Source organism: Rhipicephalus microplus, chromosome X, assembly GCF_043290135.1.
Source record: "Rhipicephalus microplus isolate Deutch F79 chromosome X, USDA_Rmic, whole genome shotgun sequence".
NCBI lineage: Eukaryota > Metazoa > Arthropoda > Arachnida > Ixodida > Ixodidae > Rhipicephalus > Rhipicephalus microplus.
The window spans coordinates 471,551,692-471,566,802 of NC_134710.1; the positions used below are offsets into that span (position 1 = coordinate 471,551,692).

The following is a 15,111-nucleotide window of genomic DNA, read 5'->3' on the forward strand; positions in this document are numbered from 1 at the left end:
GTTTGCTACTCCTGATGGTCTCTTCGAATTCAATGTGATGCCTTTTGGGCTCTGCAATGCCCCAGCCACATTTGAGCGGATGATCGATACGGTGCTGCGTGGCCTAAAATGGAAGACCTGTCTTTGTTACCTGGATGACATCGTCATCTTTTCATCCAGCTTCTCGCAACACCTAGAACGTCTAGACGAGGTGCTCACATGTCTAGCCAAAGCCGGTCTCCAGCTAAATACCAAGAAGTGTCGGTTTGCGAGCCGCAGCATCAAAGTGTTAGGCCACGTTGTCAGCAAGCTTGGCATCGAACCTGATCCCGACAAAGTGGCCGCTGTGCTGCACTTTCCTAAGCCCACCACGCTCAAAGACCTTCGCAGCTTCCTCGGCTTAGCCTCTTACTTCCGCCGTTTTGTCCGTGATTTTGCCACTATCGCGGCTCCTCTTCACAAACTCCTGACCACAAGTGCATCATTTCTTTGGACAGATGACTGTGAAGCTGCTTTCCAGACCCTGAAGCGATGCCTCACGTCAGGGCCAGTTCTTCGCCATTTTGATCCCACAGCCCCTACTATATTACACACTGACGCAAGTGGGCACGGAATCGGCGCTGTTCTGCTGCAGCGTGACCAGGCTTCACAAGAGCAAGTCGTGGCTTACGCGAGCCGTACTCTCTCCCCAGCGGAACGCAATTACAGCATCACTGAACAGGAATGTCTCGCTATCGTATGGTCCGTGCAAAAATTTCGCCCCTATTTGTATGGCCGCCGCTTCACGATCGTCACGGATCATCATGCGCTCTGTTGGTTGTCATCATTAAAAAACTTGTCAGGACGCCTCGGTCGTTGGGTGCTCCGACTGCAGGAGTATGACTACAGTGTCACATACCGGTCGGGCCGCAAACACCAAGATGCCGACGCTTTGTCACGCTGTCCGCTGTTGCAAAATCATGACGCATCTACCTGCTGCGCAGCACCTCCCAGCCAAGAGACCACGCAGATGACCAGTCTTAGTCCCATCGAGCCCACTGCACCGGATGACTTCCTTCAATCCGCAGACCTCACCTCGCTCCAACGTGCAGACACATACTGCCGTACAATCATCGATCGGCTCACCGGCTCATCTCGTGCTCCCAACAGCCGCTTGCGACGACAACTCACGCGTTTCAAACTTCATGACGGAACGCTACTTCGACAAACTTACCATCCTCTCGGTAGCCGATGGGTCCCGGTCATACCTCGCTCACTTCGACTCCAAGTCTTAGAAGCCTTTCATGACGACCCGACGGCTGGCCACTTGGGTTTTCATAAAACCTACGATCGCATTAAGACTCGCTGCTTCTGGCCTGGCCTCTCCACTAGTGTTTCCAGGTACGTCACTTCCTGTTCATCATGTCAACACCGAAAACGTTCGACATCTCTTCCCGCCGGCCCTCTACAGCCTCTCCCGTGCCCATCCGCTCCCTTCGAGTTCGTCGGCATAGACTTATACGGACCCCTTCCGCTTACCGCCGCCGGTCACCGCTGGATTGTTACTGCCGTAGACCATCTTACTCGCTACGCTGAGACGGCAGCTCTTCCTACTGGAGCTGCCAGCGAAGTAGCCGACTTTGTTCTGCGTGACATTATCCTGCGCCACGGCGCCCCTCGTGTTCTCCTGAGTGACCGTGGCAAGACATTTCTTTCTCGTGTGCTCGCTGAAGTTTTACAGGCCTCTGACACAATCCATAAGACCACCTCGGCATATCATCCGCAAACCAATGGTCTTACTGAGCGTTTTCATAGAACTTTGTCAGACATGATCTCTATGTATGTCCAACCCGATCACAAGAACTGGGACACAATACTACCTTTCGTCACGTTTGCCTATAACACTGCCATACAACGCACTACAAGTTACAGCCCGTTTTTTCTTGTGTATGGCCGTGCACCATCTTTTGTTCTAGACACCAGCTTTTTGTCCACGCCTTCTGTCCCATCTGCGTCCCTTCCGGAAGAATTCGCTGCCCGTGTCAACCACTGCCGCACAATCGCCCGCGCCAACACCTCTACCATTCAGGCCCAGCGCAAAGTTCGTTGTGATGCGACACGTCGAGTTGTGTCATTCTACCCAGGCGACGAAGTGCTCCTCTGGACACCTGTTCGCACACCCGGCCTCTGTGAAAAATTCATTCACAGATACCTGGGTCCTTACACCGTGCTTGAACGAACATCGGCCGTAAATTATCGCGTCGCGCCGGTTACTTCGGCTTCTGATCGCCGTCGTCGCGGGACCGAGATCGTCCATGTGTCTCGCCTGAAACCTTATATCCAGCGCTCATACACTTACTAAATGAACGTCTTGCAGACCGCTTTCGTGTAGGGGGGAAATAGTGTGAGCGCTGATTGTGTTGCTCATCATTTTCACTTTCACCTGCGCATACAAAGCACCGTGATCATCATCATCGTAGCGGCTCGCTGCTTGTTCGGTTGCTGGCTCGCGCGTCTGGGTTGACAATAAAACGGTCGCTCCTTCGTACCTGACGTCGTCTCACAATATATGTAAACTCAAGAAGAAAAAAAAGCCGCCCCCGCTCGGCGCTCAGCTTGTCACGATGTGCCGACGGCCGCTTATCTCGCACGCGTACTTTGACCCGCGAATGCAGAGGAGGGAGAGGGGGGTTAGATGCTTGTGCATGCAGGCTTATCGTTCAGTGGGGACAATCGCCTTTGAGAGGAACGTTTGCGTTTGCTCTTTTCACACAGTCCCTTCGCGTTGAAACCGCACTGATACTTTCGGAGATAGCAAGCACGCAAGCGAATTCGACCGCCCTTAAAATCCAAGTTCATTACTGCTACTCAAGCGATCCCCCCCTCCCCACGTTGTTTCATGCTCGTTTAAAACAGGTGGTTTAGTTTCTGTTTAAGCATTCGATGGCAGTTCTAACACGTGGGAGATGTTATGCACTTTCCAGGCGATAGGGATGCGCCGACTCATGTGATTTCTGCATCAGCAGCGCTCGCGCGCTTTTACCTGCTTGTGAAAGTAGCAATGCGCGGGGGCATGTGTCAATCTGGACTTGTGGCGGAACATGGCGGCGAAAGCAAGAACCCGCCGTGAGTGTCCATATATTTGCTGTCGCAATAAAAACGCAGTTTTTTTAACTGTAAAATGAAAGTTAGGGGTTAGCTCTGCCTTCAGGCCCCCTTTTATTTATATTGTACGCTTATTTTTCGAATTTTCATACTGAACCTGCATATAACAAAAACCTCTTTATAATGAATTTTTCGGGGAATTCATCAATTTCGTTATATCCAGGTTTAACTGTACCACTGTGCTCATAAAACTAGTTTCAAACAAACACAAACTTTCGAATGCTTTTTATAGTGCAACCATAAACACCTGGCTTGCTTAAGGGGAGAATAGGGTCCTTGAAACCGAAAATCGCTAAACAATACGATTTTTTGAAAATGCTATATTTGGATTCTCCCACTATCACTGCATGATCTCGCCAATTTTCATGCGTCCTAGATTGGTAATTTAGCCATAAGAGTAGTTTATGTGACGTTAGTGAGTTTAATTTTTGGCGATGGATGCGTGAAAAATGGGCTTTTTCAGCGCCGCGGTGTTGCCATTCTACGCTTGCTACAGCAGCCGTCTTGGTCACACTCAAAAGAGCCGCCCCTTTTCTTTCATACCCCGCCGCGCTTGTCTTTGTCCACTCAGTAAGCACGCCATGAATCAGTGTAAAAAAAAAAGCCCCGTCACGTGAGCCTATTCGTGCGGTGAGCATACGTGACTAATTCACGCCTTCCAATTCGCCGGGTCTCCAGAGCTGTCTGCTGCGTGCGGCAACGGAGCGCACGCGAAGCGGCGTGTGTATGTCACTTTGTACTCGTCGGCTTCCTGAACTAGCGTGAGCTGGCGAGAAATTAGAGCAAGCATCTCTGTATAGTCTCTACGTGCGGCGGTATGCGGCGGTATACTAGTACGATGCTGAACGAGCTCGACGAAGCCGCCGGGACAGTGCTGTAGGCTTACGCTCTCGGCCGCATTTTCCCGATCTGTCTGCTGCGTGCGGCAGTAGAGCGCACGTGAAGCGGCAATTGTATCTCGCTCACATGTTATTGTTCTCCTCGGCTTCCTGAACTCACGCGAGCTAGCGAGAAATTGGAGCAAGCGTTTCTCAAGTCTGCACATTCAGGCACGCCGGCGAATCAGCCCGACAAAGCGCGCCGCAGCCACCGGGCCAGTGCGTTAGGCCTATGCTCTCGGCCCCGTTTTGAACCTGGCTTGAACCTTTCATCATGCCGAAGCCGTATCGCAAGTTTTGCACCGCTCACAAGTTTGGAAGAAAGCGCAAGAAATCTACGGCAAAAAGAGATAATGGTGCAGGTATATCCGACGCACACCTAGTGCAGGACGGTGCGGCGACGGAACACGATCCGTCGGATGAAACGCCGACATCTCCACCCGCTTCTCCGGCCGCCTCGGACGACGTCGGCGATAGGCAGCACATAAGGAAAGACGCAACCTTTTTGACGATCGCCGATCGTGCGCCACAGCAGAAAGTGAGTGATGATAAGATCAGCAGCTTATCGGCAATTTCGGCGAGCGAGCGCAAACTGCGAACGCTCGCGACAGCGCGCGAGGACTCTGACCCGTCGGCGGCTACCTACGGGATCGTCGACTTATCCGCAATAAACAAGCTTCTTGAAAGAACGACTAAATGCCGGACATGCAGTGGGACCATTTCTATTGAAAAAGGTGAGTGTGAATATGGACTTGCAATAAAGCTGATTTCAGAGTGCCGCAACGGTGGACTTGTTGACGGTGAGTGGAGCTCTAGGAGAGCACCCAGTCAGGCTAAATGCGCTGCATTTGAAGTCAATATCAGTGCGTCTCGTGCCGTGCAAAGCACAGGAAATGGCCAGGCAGCCCTAAACGACATCTTCTCTGTAATGGAAATTTCTCACAGGGGACTTCACTACAAAAGCTATCAGAGCAATTTGAAAAATAAACTGAATCCTGCGGCAACAAGAGCTGCAGGCAAGGTCCTCTCTGATTGCACCATGTCAGTGAAAACATTATACAAAGATCTGTGCTTTGACAACCCCGGTAATGTGGCCATCTGTTATGATGGCACATAGATGACCAGAGGCCACCTGTCGCACATTAGTGTGGGTGTTGTTATAGAGCTGTTTTCTGGCTATGTTTTAGACTATGTTGTCCTGTCAAATGTTTGTGCCAGCTGCAAGTGCGCACCACCAAAAGAGCACCCAAATTACTTGGTTTGGGAGTCAATGCGCATCTGCCAGAAAAATACACAGTGCAAATCAGGGCACATGGAAGTGGAGGCAGCAGTCACTCTCTTTGAACGCTCAATTTCCCGTCACAACTTGCAGTACACAGTGATGCTGTGTGATGGGGACAGTACATCATTTCGTGCTGTTGAAGACTCAACAGTTTACGGTTTCATACAGGTTCAAAAAGAGGACTGTATAAACCATGTCCAAAAACGAATGGGTACTGCACTACGCAATCTTGTTCAAAAGCATAAAGATTCTGGTGAAACACTGAGCGGAAGAGGCCGCTTGACAGGTGATGTCATAGAAGAAATTGTCGAGATACTATGGCTGGGCTCTGAAGTCCAATGTTGGTGATGTAGATGCAATGCACCGGGCAGCCATGGCCACATATTATCATGTGACATCGACTGATGAAAGGTCCAACCACACCTTGTGCCCAAGTGGCAGTGACTCATGGTGCAAGCAGAATGTTGCTGCTGCAAGGGGAGAACCGTTGCAAAGACACACCTATAACTTCCCACAAAATGTACTTGATGCACTACTTCCAGTCTACGAGCGACTTTGTGACAAGGAGCTGCTAAAACGCTGCCAAAGAGGCAAGACACAAAACAAGGCACTCCATTCTGTCATATGGTCTCTAATGCCTAAAGAGAAGCATGCTTCACTCATAGCTGCTGAGACTGCAGTTGCTGAGGCCGTGATGCGCTTCAATTCAGGAATGAAAGAAGCCTCCATACATATCCTCAAAGAACTTCAGCTAGAGCAAAACTCCATGAGCGAGCGACAGGCAGAAGAGAAGGATTCTCGTCAGATCATGAGCGCCAAGCGAAAGCATTCAGCATCTTCCAGGTTCCTGCCACAAGCAAAGCGGTGGCGACGACAAAAGTGTGACAAAGACTACTGTCCTGGTGCTTTCTGAGGCCTTTATATGCAAAGAGAAGCATTTTTGTTTGTGTAGAATTCCTTGAATATACAGAGCTTTGTTTTTTGCCATTTTCTCAATTTCAGTTTTTTGGCCACCTTTCCTTCTTCTGACAAGCGCTTCTTAGCTTTGGTACACTGGAATTTGATAATTTTTGTCTTGCTGAGAAGCTGGATGCTTAGTGAGTGCAGGAAAGTGCCATATGGAACTATAGGACTCCATAAATTGTTAGAAAAAGTAAAATACAAAAATTATTGTTCTTTGATAATGGAAGGATGAACTTCTAAACTTCATAACTTTTGTTGTAGGAAAGCTAGAGCCATGAAACTTGCTTTTTGCACTCTTGGCTGATTGTAAAATGGAATGACATTTAATTAACAAGATCTGTACAGCCAATTTACTGAAAAGGTGATTAAAATAACATTTAATTAATGACTAATTAAAAACAAAATGGTAAAAGGTACTAAAAACTGACTTCATATTTGACATCTGCACATGTAAATACACAATCTCATAAGTTTTCATCACCCTAGCTTAAATAATAAGATGCCTGATGGCTAAGTGCCTCTTCACCCCTTATATGGGTACTGAAATTAAAATTTACCATTTTTTTTACGTCAAATAAAAGACCAAGTCACGAAAAGCCTAGAATACATACTGGCAAGTGTGGGTGCATGCCACAAAATTTATTACATGCTTTTAAAAGCTAGTTCCTACAGCACCCTGACATCACAACACGGTATGAGCTTTCCATAACGTGCTCACACAACATATAATGATGTTCCCACGGCCACTCCACTATGTGGCTCCATTGGGAACACAGTAAGGGGTGACACGGGTCTTAGAAGTCCAAAAATCGCAAAAAAAAATCAACTTTTTGAAGCTGACATTTTCGGAATCTATACCTATTTTTGCACCTATCTGAGAAGTTTCTAGCTTCTTGTGTCATTATTTCTGGTGCAAAATCAATTTATAACATCCCTATGCGATGAATGTAAGCACAAATTGACGCTAAAATCGCGCTTTTTCCGTGCCGAACTATTGCCGTTATACATGAGCTATCGTGTTCATCTTGGTCTCGTTTGGAAGGGTCGTTCTTCATCTTCAATTTCACGCCACCGCTGGCATGCCTTGCTCATTGGTTTTTTAACAAAAACGCGTCATCGAGAAGCACTAGCGCGCGATTCTATCGGCTGCTTCGGGCATGTGACAAAACCTAGGCATTTGATTGGCCAAGTGGTGTTTACGGCGTCTGCTTCACCATCGTGACGCACACGGACATGCGCCAATTTTTCATGGTGCTACTGACTGCCTGCGGCAGTAAAGAAGTTTCATGTTAAAGTAATTTGTGAAGCAGGTGTGGCGATCGTTCGTTTGCTGTGAACTTCAGAAAGAGCCCCGCTATGGCTCAGGACAACAAGGATAACGAACTCGCTGCGGTCAACGGCGGTCGCCGAGTCACCGGTGTAGGCCTAACTCACATACGAGCCCGTTAGTTGCTAACAACGTTACTGTTTTGCAGCCTCATCAGTTAGAGAACGCCAAGTAAAAAGCAGAAGTGAAGCTACAAGAGATATCAATTTTTGTAGTGAAGGAACGGAAGCGCAGTCTTATCACTAAACGCGCCGATGCCGCGGTTCCCCCCGCCTGACGAAAGAACCTTGAATTGCGCGACAGGTCATCAGAGTGGAGTACGCCGCACGTCGACAAACAACAGAAAGTCAATCCGTTCGCGGTGAGTGTACTCGCCGCACGTGTAATGGAGGCTACTGGCAACAGGTAGACTGCTTTGACGACGAGTTTGCAACTTTGACGTGGTCTCCGCTCGAAAATCTTACGTGAAAAGTCTTACGTGAAAAAGGAAACTGACAACTCGGCACTCGTGTAGCCTCGAAATCGGTGATCGAGGGTGCAAGTTTGGTTCGCGACATTTATGGGTAACTCATTCTGGACAAGCCGGAAAACATTGCCGTGTTATTCAACGGATCGGGGATGACGCGCGCACATTCGTTGCATATCGCCGTCAGTACAGTGATTGAACTAATAAGCGGCCTTGTGGCAGACGAGTACACGGCGACAACTTGCTACAGGACTAGAAGAAACGACACGCTCGTGCAAACAATCAGTCCTATTACATTCGCGGTGCACATGAACTGACTAAAAGTATGCGTGTCGTATTTTTCACTTGAAACGGCAAAATAAAGTTTCAACAGCAGTGTTCTCGAAGCAGTTTTTTACCCTTTTCTTGTGCTTGTTCGGTAAAAGTGGACTTAGGACAGCTAAAGCTGTGATTGCTTTTGACAGTGTAGCTAAATGTGCACAAAAAACAATGCTGAGAGCTGGTTTTTAATGAGTAGTTTGATTTTTTTTATTTTATATAAAAATATTTGTTTTTGGTTACATGCAATGAACTTTATTGTGCTGTACCTCGAGAAGTACTCATTCAATTATCGATCAGCTTGCAGCGTTGCACTCCTTAGGCTTTCTAGTATCCATATATAAGCTAATGATCTTTTAAAAAAAAATCGAACACCAAAGACTTCTACCATCCAAAATTTCAGGTATTCTTACATATTGATGTCTACGAGGCAGATTTTGAACTTAACTCGAAAGGAGCACAACCTTGTCTGCCACATCTGTTGGGCTTCCACATAAAGGAGGAGAGGCTGAGGAAATGGCACTTTCGTGTTTCATGTGTAAAAGTGTTGTCGGCAATACTTTGGTTCATGTACAAAAATACAATCAAGCCTCTCCATTGCCTTGTTCTTCATAAAACAATCATGTGACACCACCCCACCAGTGCTTCCACAACATAGCCAAAAGAAACACTTTCATCTTGCTATCTCATAAGAATATGCTTAGAAATCCTCTTCAAATTTTTTTTTTCTGCAATTTCGCTTTGGAGTATAAGAAAAATATTTCAGAAATATCTGGGAGATATTCTAAAACTGTTCTATTCGATTCACACTTGCACTTCAATATTCGAATTGGCTTCACACCTAAAATTTTTCTATTTGCACAGCTCTAAAAATATCTTATCAGCACTTACTGAGCTTTCCACTTATGTACCATATTTTTGCGCGTATAACCCGCCCCTGCATATAATCCGCACCCCCACTTTCAGCTAACCGAGAAAGAAAAAAAATCCTCGCGTATTGCCCGCACATTTGATATGCAGGAAAGGCTGCACAAAAGCTACTGCTCAAGCAACAAAGCACAAATGTAGACAGAAAAAGCTTTAATTAGCAAGCAGAATACGCTGTCTGCAAGGCCAGTCACAATTCACTCACTGTCACTGCTCTCGCTAGAGCTATCACTTGAGCCCCAGTCCTCACAATTATGCACAAGGTCATCTTCGGTTCCAACCATGTTGTTTGTGATTCAGCATTTCTTGAAACTTTTTCGCACCATCTCACCTTGAATGGCCTTCCATGCCTCGACAATCCACTTGCAGAATAGGGCAATATCAGGCCTTCGGACTCGTCCTGTCGGCGTCAAGTCGTAGCAGCCTTCAGCCATCCACTCGGCGTAATAGCGCTTGACATGCGCTTTGAAGGGCTTGTTAAGCGACACATCTAGAGGCTACAACATTGGCGTCATTCCACCGGGTATAACAACTAAGTCGGTGCCGTTGCGTGAAAAGCAGTCCTTCATTTCCTCAGTTGTGTGGCCGCGGAACGAGTCAAGAACGAGCATGGACCTCTTTGCGAGCTTACCACCGGGCCTCTTCTCCCATACCGTCTTGATCCAGTCTACGAACAAGTCACTGTTCATCCACGCGTTCTCGTGTGCGCGCACCACCACACCGGCAGGCAAATTAACCTTTGGTAGAGTTTTCCTTTTCAAGATGACGTACGGTCGCAGTTGCGTGCTGTCGGCGAGGGCACAAAGCAAGACTGTGATGCGCAGTTTCGTGTTCCCGCCGGTCAGCACGCTCACCGAACTGCTGCCCGTCTTCTCAATCGTTGTGTCCAACGGCATTTCAAAATAAACAGGAGGTTCATCCACATTGCCGATTTGCGAGAAAATGTAATTGTACTGCTTTCGCAGGCCAATTACATATCTCTGGTACTTGAGCAGCTTCTCCTCATAAGAAGCCGGCAAACATTGACATATTGTAGTCCGCCATCTGATTGAGAGCCCTTGCCGCTTCATAAAGCGGTGCAGCCATCCGCGGCTCACACGGAACTCGTGAGGTAGGCCTAGCTCCCTCGAAAGTCGCCGCGCTTCCACTTGGGCCATCTCGGTCGATACAGCGTGACCCCTGCTTCTCACATCTTCGATGAACTTTACCAGCTCCGCCTCCAGCTCAGGGTAGGCACCGGTCTTGGGGCCACGAAATGACCTACGATCGCGGTTGCGCGGCTTGTAGGCTCTCTTTCTTCTTTCTCCACAGTCGCACGCAGGACTCGTCCACATCGTGCCGTCTACCCGCTTTGCGATTTCCGAATTCCTCGGCGACGGCAATGATCTTAATCTTTTTCTGTGCTGTGAAGGCCTGCCGCGGTACGCTACTCATGGTGACAGAACAGATAGACTTAGGCTTGGCGAACGGGTCGAGATGTGGAGAACTAGCAGTACCAGCGAGGTAAAGAGCGCTCACACTCGGCGACAACTTGACAGCACTACCCCTTCTAGTACACTGTAACAGCACCCTGAAAACAACAGAACCGAAATACATGCCTGCTACCGCATCAAAAAGTGGTACATTAATTTACTGATAATATCTCTATAGGCACTATAATATCTCATTTGCCTTGCTGAAATAAATACTGCTTTATTTATTATGGAACTTTCTTAGCACCACCTTTTCGGCAAGCCCTTTCCAAAAGTAAACATGGCGTCCGTGACGTAGGAACATGTGGAGGGTCACTGAGCGGCCGCGAACGTCAAAAAAATATACTTGTGGTGTGACAGTGAGATTTTACACTGAACAATCGAATTGTCTCTCCCCAAATGTTTTTCTAAACACTTCAACGATGCAAGCAAGCGAAACCAAAATCGGCCGCAGGCTGCCGTGCTACTTGCGAAGCAACACGAATTTGCGGAAACCGCCTCCGTAGCCTTCGCTACACTGTTAAGAGCCTTCACAGCACAACACACATTGCTGTGAAGCAGCACTATAGGAAAAACCCCGCGTATTATCCGCACCTCCACTTTGCCACTGAAATTTTTGGGTTTTTGGTGCGGGTTATACGCGCAAAAATAGGGTACTCAGAGTGGTCTCTGTATTTGTATGAAGGAGACTCGGTCTTTAAAAACTGATGTCAGTACCCTTTCGACTTTCCTTTCTTGAAAGCTCTACACCGGCTATTGGTGACAAATGCAGTAGTGTCATGCTGATAACATGTCTGCTGTTTGTGACCTGGAATAGTAAGGCACTGTGACAATAAAGGGATGTCAATTATAATTACAGCAGTAACAGGAATATCAATTATAGTTACTGCAGTAACAGATGTCCTTGCACAGTGTCCCGTAATGCAAGAAACAGAAATGTTCCAGTGGCTCACCATGCTCTTGAGGGTCTCCGGAGCCCCCTTAACCGCCGCAATGTACGTGGTCTCCATCGCCCCGGGGGGCACAAACCCTGCCACCACCGACATGCGTTTCAGGGCACTGCTGAAGTGGAAGCGGTTGAAGATCTTCAAACCAGGGGCACGGCCTCGTCTGGGAACGACACAGTCGCCTGCAAAGCAATAGCAGTCTATGTAGGAGGCAATACTCGACCAGCCTCATTTCAAGCTATGGGGGAAAAAAAATCACAATGTAGAAGTACGGGCTAGTGTGCGTGGTGCAAACTTACCAAAAGTGGACAAATTAAGAGACGATGACCTAGATACAGAGCTTACTTCGAATTAAATTTTCAGTCACTGAGAAAAAAACTCGGATGCTTTCTACGATAAAACTGCAAAGAGCAACAATGCTATAATGATCACCCATTACTTCTGCATGACATCAGACACTAATTCCATTCATAATGAAAAAATTGGAAGCGCAAACCAACGGGACACAAGAAAAGAGACAAACAAGCGCAGACTGAAACTCAGTTTATTCAGAGAAGAAATTATATACCAGAAAGATGAGAAAGGGAAACAACAGGAGAGAAGGTTCCGCCATGATCAGGTGTCGTCCAGAAACGAGATTTCACAATCTAACAGTGATATAGACTGCGCACTAAAACCGTGTCTTATACAGCCATCATGACATGAAAACTAAGGAGATTGCAGAAGCCTTTTTTATTAAAAAGAATATTGATAGTTGTGTTAGTGTACCATCTATATCACTGTTAGATTGTGAAATCTCGTTTCTGGACGACACCTCATCATGGTAAAACCTTCTCTCCTGTCGTTTCCTTTTCTCATCTTTCTGGTATATAATTTCTTCTCTGAATAAACTGAGTTTCAGTCTGCGCTTGTTTGTCTCCTCTCTTGTGTCCCGTTGGTTTGCGCTTCCAATTTTTTCATTATGAATTTGTACCAACTACCCCGCCTGTCAACCCTTCACTGATTCCATTCAAGTAGACTAGCACTTGTCCAATTGCATGGCTAAAGGCTCCATAAGATCCAATAAAATAGTAGCAAGATGTAAAAAAATATAACAAGTACTGCTTAGCGATCTGCAGCGACATGAACGGGGTGCATGGCAGACCACTACAAGCGCTGTGGTTCTGAGCCACACTTAACTCTTTCGTTCCCACACCTACTCAAATAGATCACCGGTGATCTATGCTTTGCATCGGCGATTTTGGCATGTTGAATTCGTTTCTCATGCACCCAGAACTTTCTAGAAGTTAGTCCAGCCACTCAAGTTTCAAAATCAATTCGAATTTGCCTGTTTTGGCAACATAGTTATCCTTGACAGACTTTTGCATGAACCAATGTATGCATTCTGTTGGAAAAAGGCACACGACAGGCGAACTTCACAAAAGTGGATGCCCCTCGTGCTTATGCTACAGTAACATCAAAGTTCTGTAATCAAAGGAACCTTTGCAAGTGAAGTATCAAATTAAGATGTCAGCTTCACAATCTGACAGTGTTGAGAAGTAATAATTGCCAGAAATTTAAGCCAGCTATTCTATTGAGAGCTGTTGCTAGAAGTTGGAAAAAATTCCTTCTACAAAAATGTATTTCCAAAGCACCGCCGCATGTACACAGTGAGGAGGTGGCCTTCTCAGTCACTTTCCAGCAGCTTTGGTTTTGCTTATATCGTTATATCAGACACAGGGCCGCGCCCAGTGTCAAGAGTCGCTTCTATAGAGTCGTCGTCGTCACACGTGCATGGGTGCACATCTGCGCTGCAAAAACTCGCGCCGCTCGAAACTCTCTTGCAACCGCACCCGGAATGAGTGAGGACAAGCTTAGAGTCCGAGGATGGCAGCACTTCAGCTGCAAGTTTTATGGTGACGATATTCTGCTTCACCTAAGACATCCGCAGCTGTTCAGAGTTTGTTTTGTTTACGGCCTCACATTGTCTCCTCCACCGCAGGTGCCTAGCTGCAGACCTTCGTGCACAATTTTATATCTACTCTGGTTACGTGCGAGGTCCACTTGTCGCCGAAGCGCGCTGTCCTGGCGCCGGCTGCAGAGCTTCCCCTCATGACAAGACGGCCACTGGAGCCCATCTTGACCCCCGACTACGGAGCAGGGCGAAATGTGTTAGAACTGAGCTTGATATTGTTTTTTTAATATACAATGTGTGAAAATATAAGGAAATAAGTGCTTGATATTGTCTTTTTTGAATACAATGTGTGAAAATGTAAGGAAATATGCTTGGATGCATACAACAGAACACCAATCAATGAGGAGTGAGGTGACTCATGTAAAAAGGTGACGCTGGACGAAATAGCAAAGCTCATTGGACATCTGATTTATAAAGGTATTATTCACATCACAAGCATCCATCTCTATTGGAACAACTAGAGACTCTTATCGCAAACAACAAAACAAAAATTTGCTGAAAAAAGTGTACGAGTTCACTTCTGTCTCATGAAAAACCAACAATGCTTCACTGCATGGCACAAGCGCTGAAGCAGCACCTTGGTTCCAATTTTCTCTGTCTATGTGAATAGAAATGATTTGTATGGCACAAGCGCTGAAGCAGCACCTTGGTTCCAATTTTCTCTGTCTATGTGAATAGAAATGATTTGTACATTATTTATTTTTCATAGTGTTGCTGGGTTAGTTATCTTCAAAATGCATATTCTCAATCTTCTTTTTTTTTTTGGCTATTTTTGTATATTTAGTGTTTTTATTGCACACTTCATCAGCTGGCAACCAAAAATAACTACACACTTCTCACATTTTTATTGATTGCAAAATGTTTTTGCTGCACTACAACATATATTTTTTAGAAAGAGCATTTCATTCCGTGAAATTTGGTATTCTGCAAAGCGTGCTGGAGTACTTAACAGTTGAACGAAGCCACATTTATAAAAAAAAGCAGCCAGCCGCACTGAAAGGGAAACAATGGAGGTATTCCTAGTAAAAAGTGCCGGTAATCAGGGCAGTAGTTTGTCGTCACTAGTTTTTATTTAAAAGACAAAACAAGTGATGTTCTTGAATGACAGCTTCTAACCATTGTCAAGTTTAGTTAACGCATTGCCTCTTTTGCCTATCACTCGGTATTGATCCCATAACGGAGAGAAGTAGAGGTGTACCAGGCTAGCTGGTATAGATTTATGCCGAGAATCAATGCGTGAAAAAACAGTCACAGAAAAGAAGACATGACACAGGCGCTCACGAAACAGGTACAGTCGACTCCCGATAATTCGAAGTCGCTTAATTGGAATTATCGGTTAATTGGAAGTGGAGTGGGGGTCCGTCAGTTTTGCATGCAGTTCAACAGGAAGGAATTCTCGGTAATTGGAAGCTAGAGGTCTGAAATTTCGGTTAATTCAAATTTATTTTCAATCA

At 46.4% G+C, this 15,111-nt stretch overlaps 2 protein-coding genes across 8 annotated transcripts in view; one reads left to right on the plus strand and one right to left on the minus strand.

Annotated features, from left to right (window-relative positions):
* LOC119160815 (endoplasmic reticulum transmembrane helix translocase) overlaps nt 1-15,111 on the minus strand; it is a 520,848-nt gene that overhangs the window by 165,917 nt on the left and 339,820 nt on the right. For all 7 annotated transcript variants that reach the window (XM_075881403.1, XM_037413063.2, XM_075881402.1 and 4 more), the window contains one exon: nt 11,710-11,885. In XM_075881403.1, coding sequence (XP_075737518.1) covers nt 11,710-11,885 — 176 coding nt within the window. The remainder of the gene's footprint in view (nt 1-11,709; nt 11,886-15,111) is intronic.
* LOC142777115 (uncharacterized) lies at nt 1,293-13,917 on the plus strand. The gene is made up of 2 exons (XM_075881420.1): nt 1,293-4,735; nt 13,685-13,917. Exons 1-2 carry the CDS (start codon nt 4,276-4,278, stop codon nt 13,690-13,692), a joined length of 468 nt encoding a protein of 155 aa, XP_075737535.1. The 5' UTR covers nt 1,293-4,275; the 3' UTR covers nt 13,693-13,917.

Coding starts and splice junctions, on each gene's coding strand:
- LOC142777115 (XM_075881420.1), top strand. CDS start 4,276: ATGCCGAAGCCGTATCGCAAGTTTTGCACCGCTCACAAGTTTGGAAGA.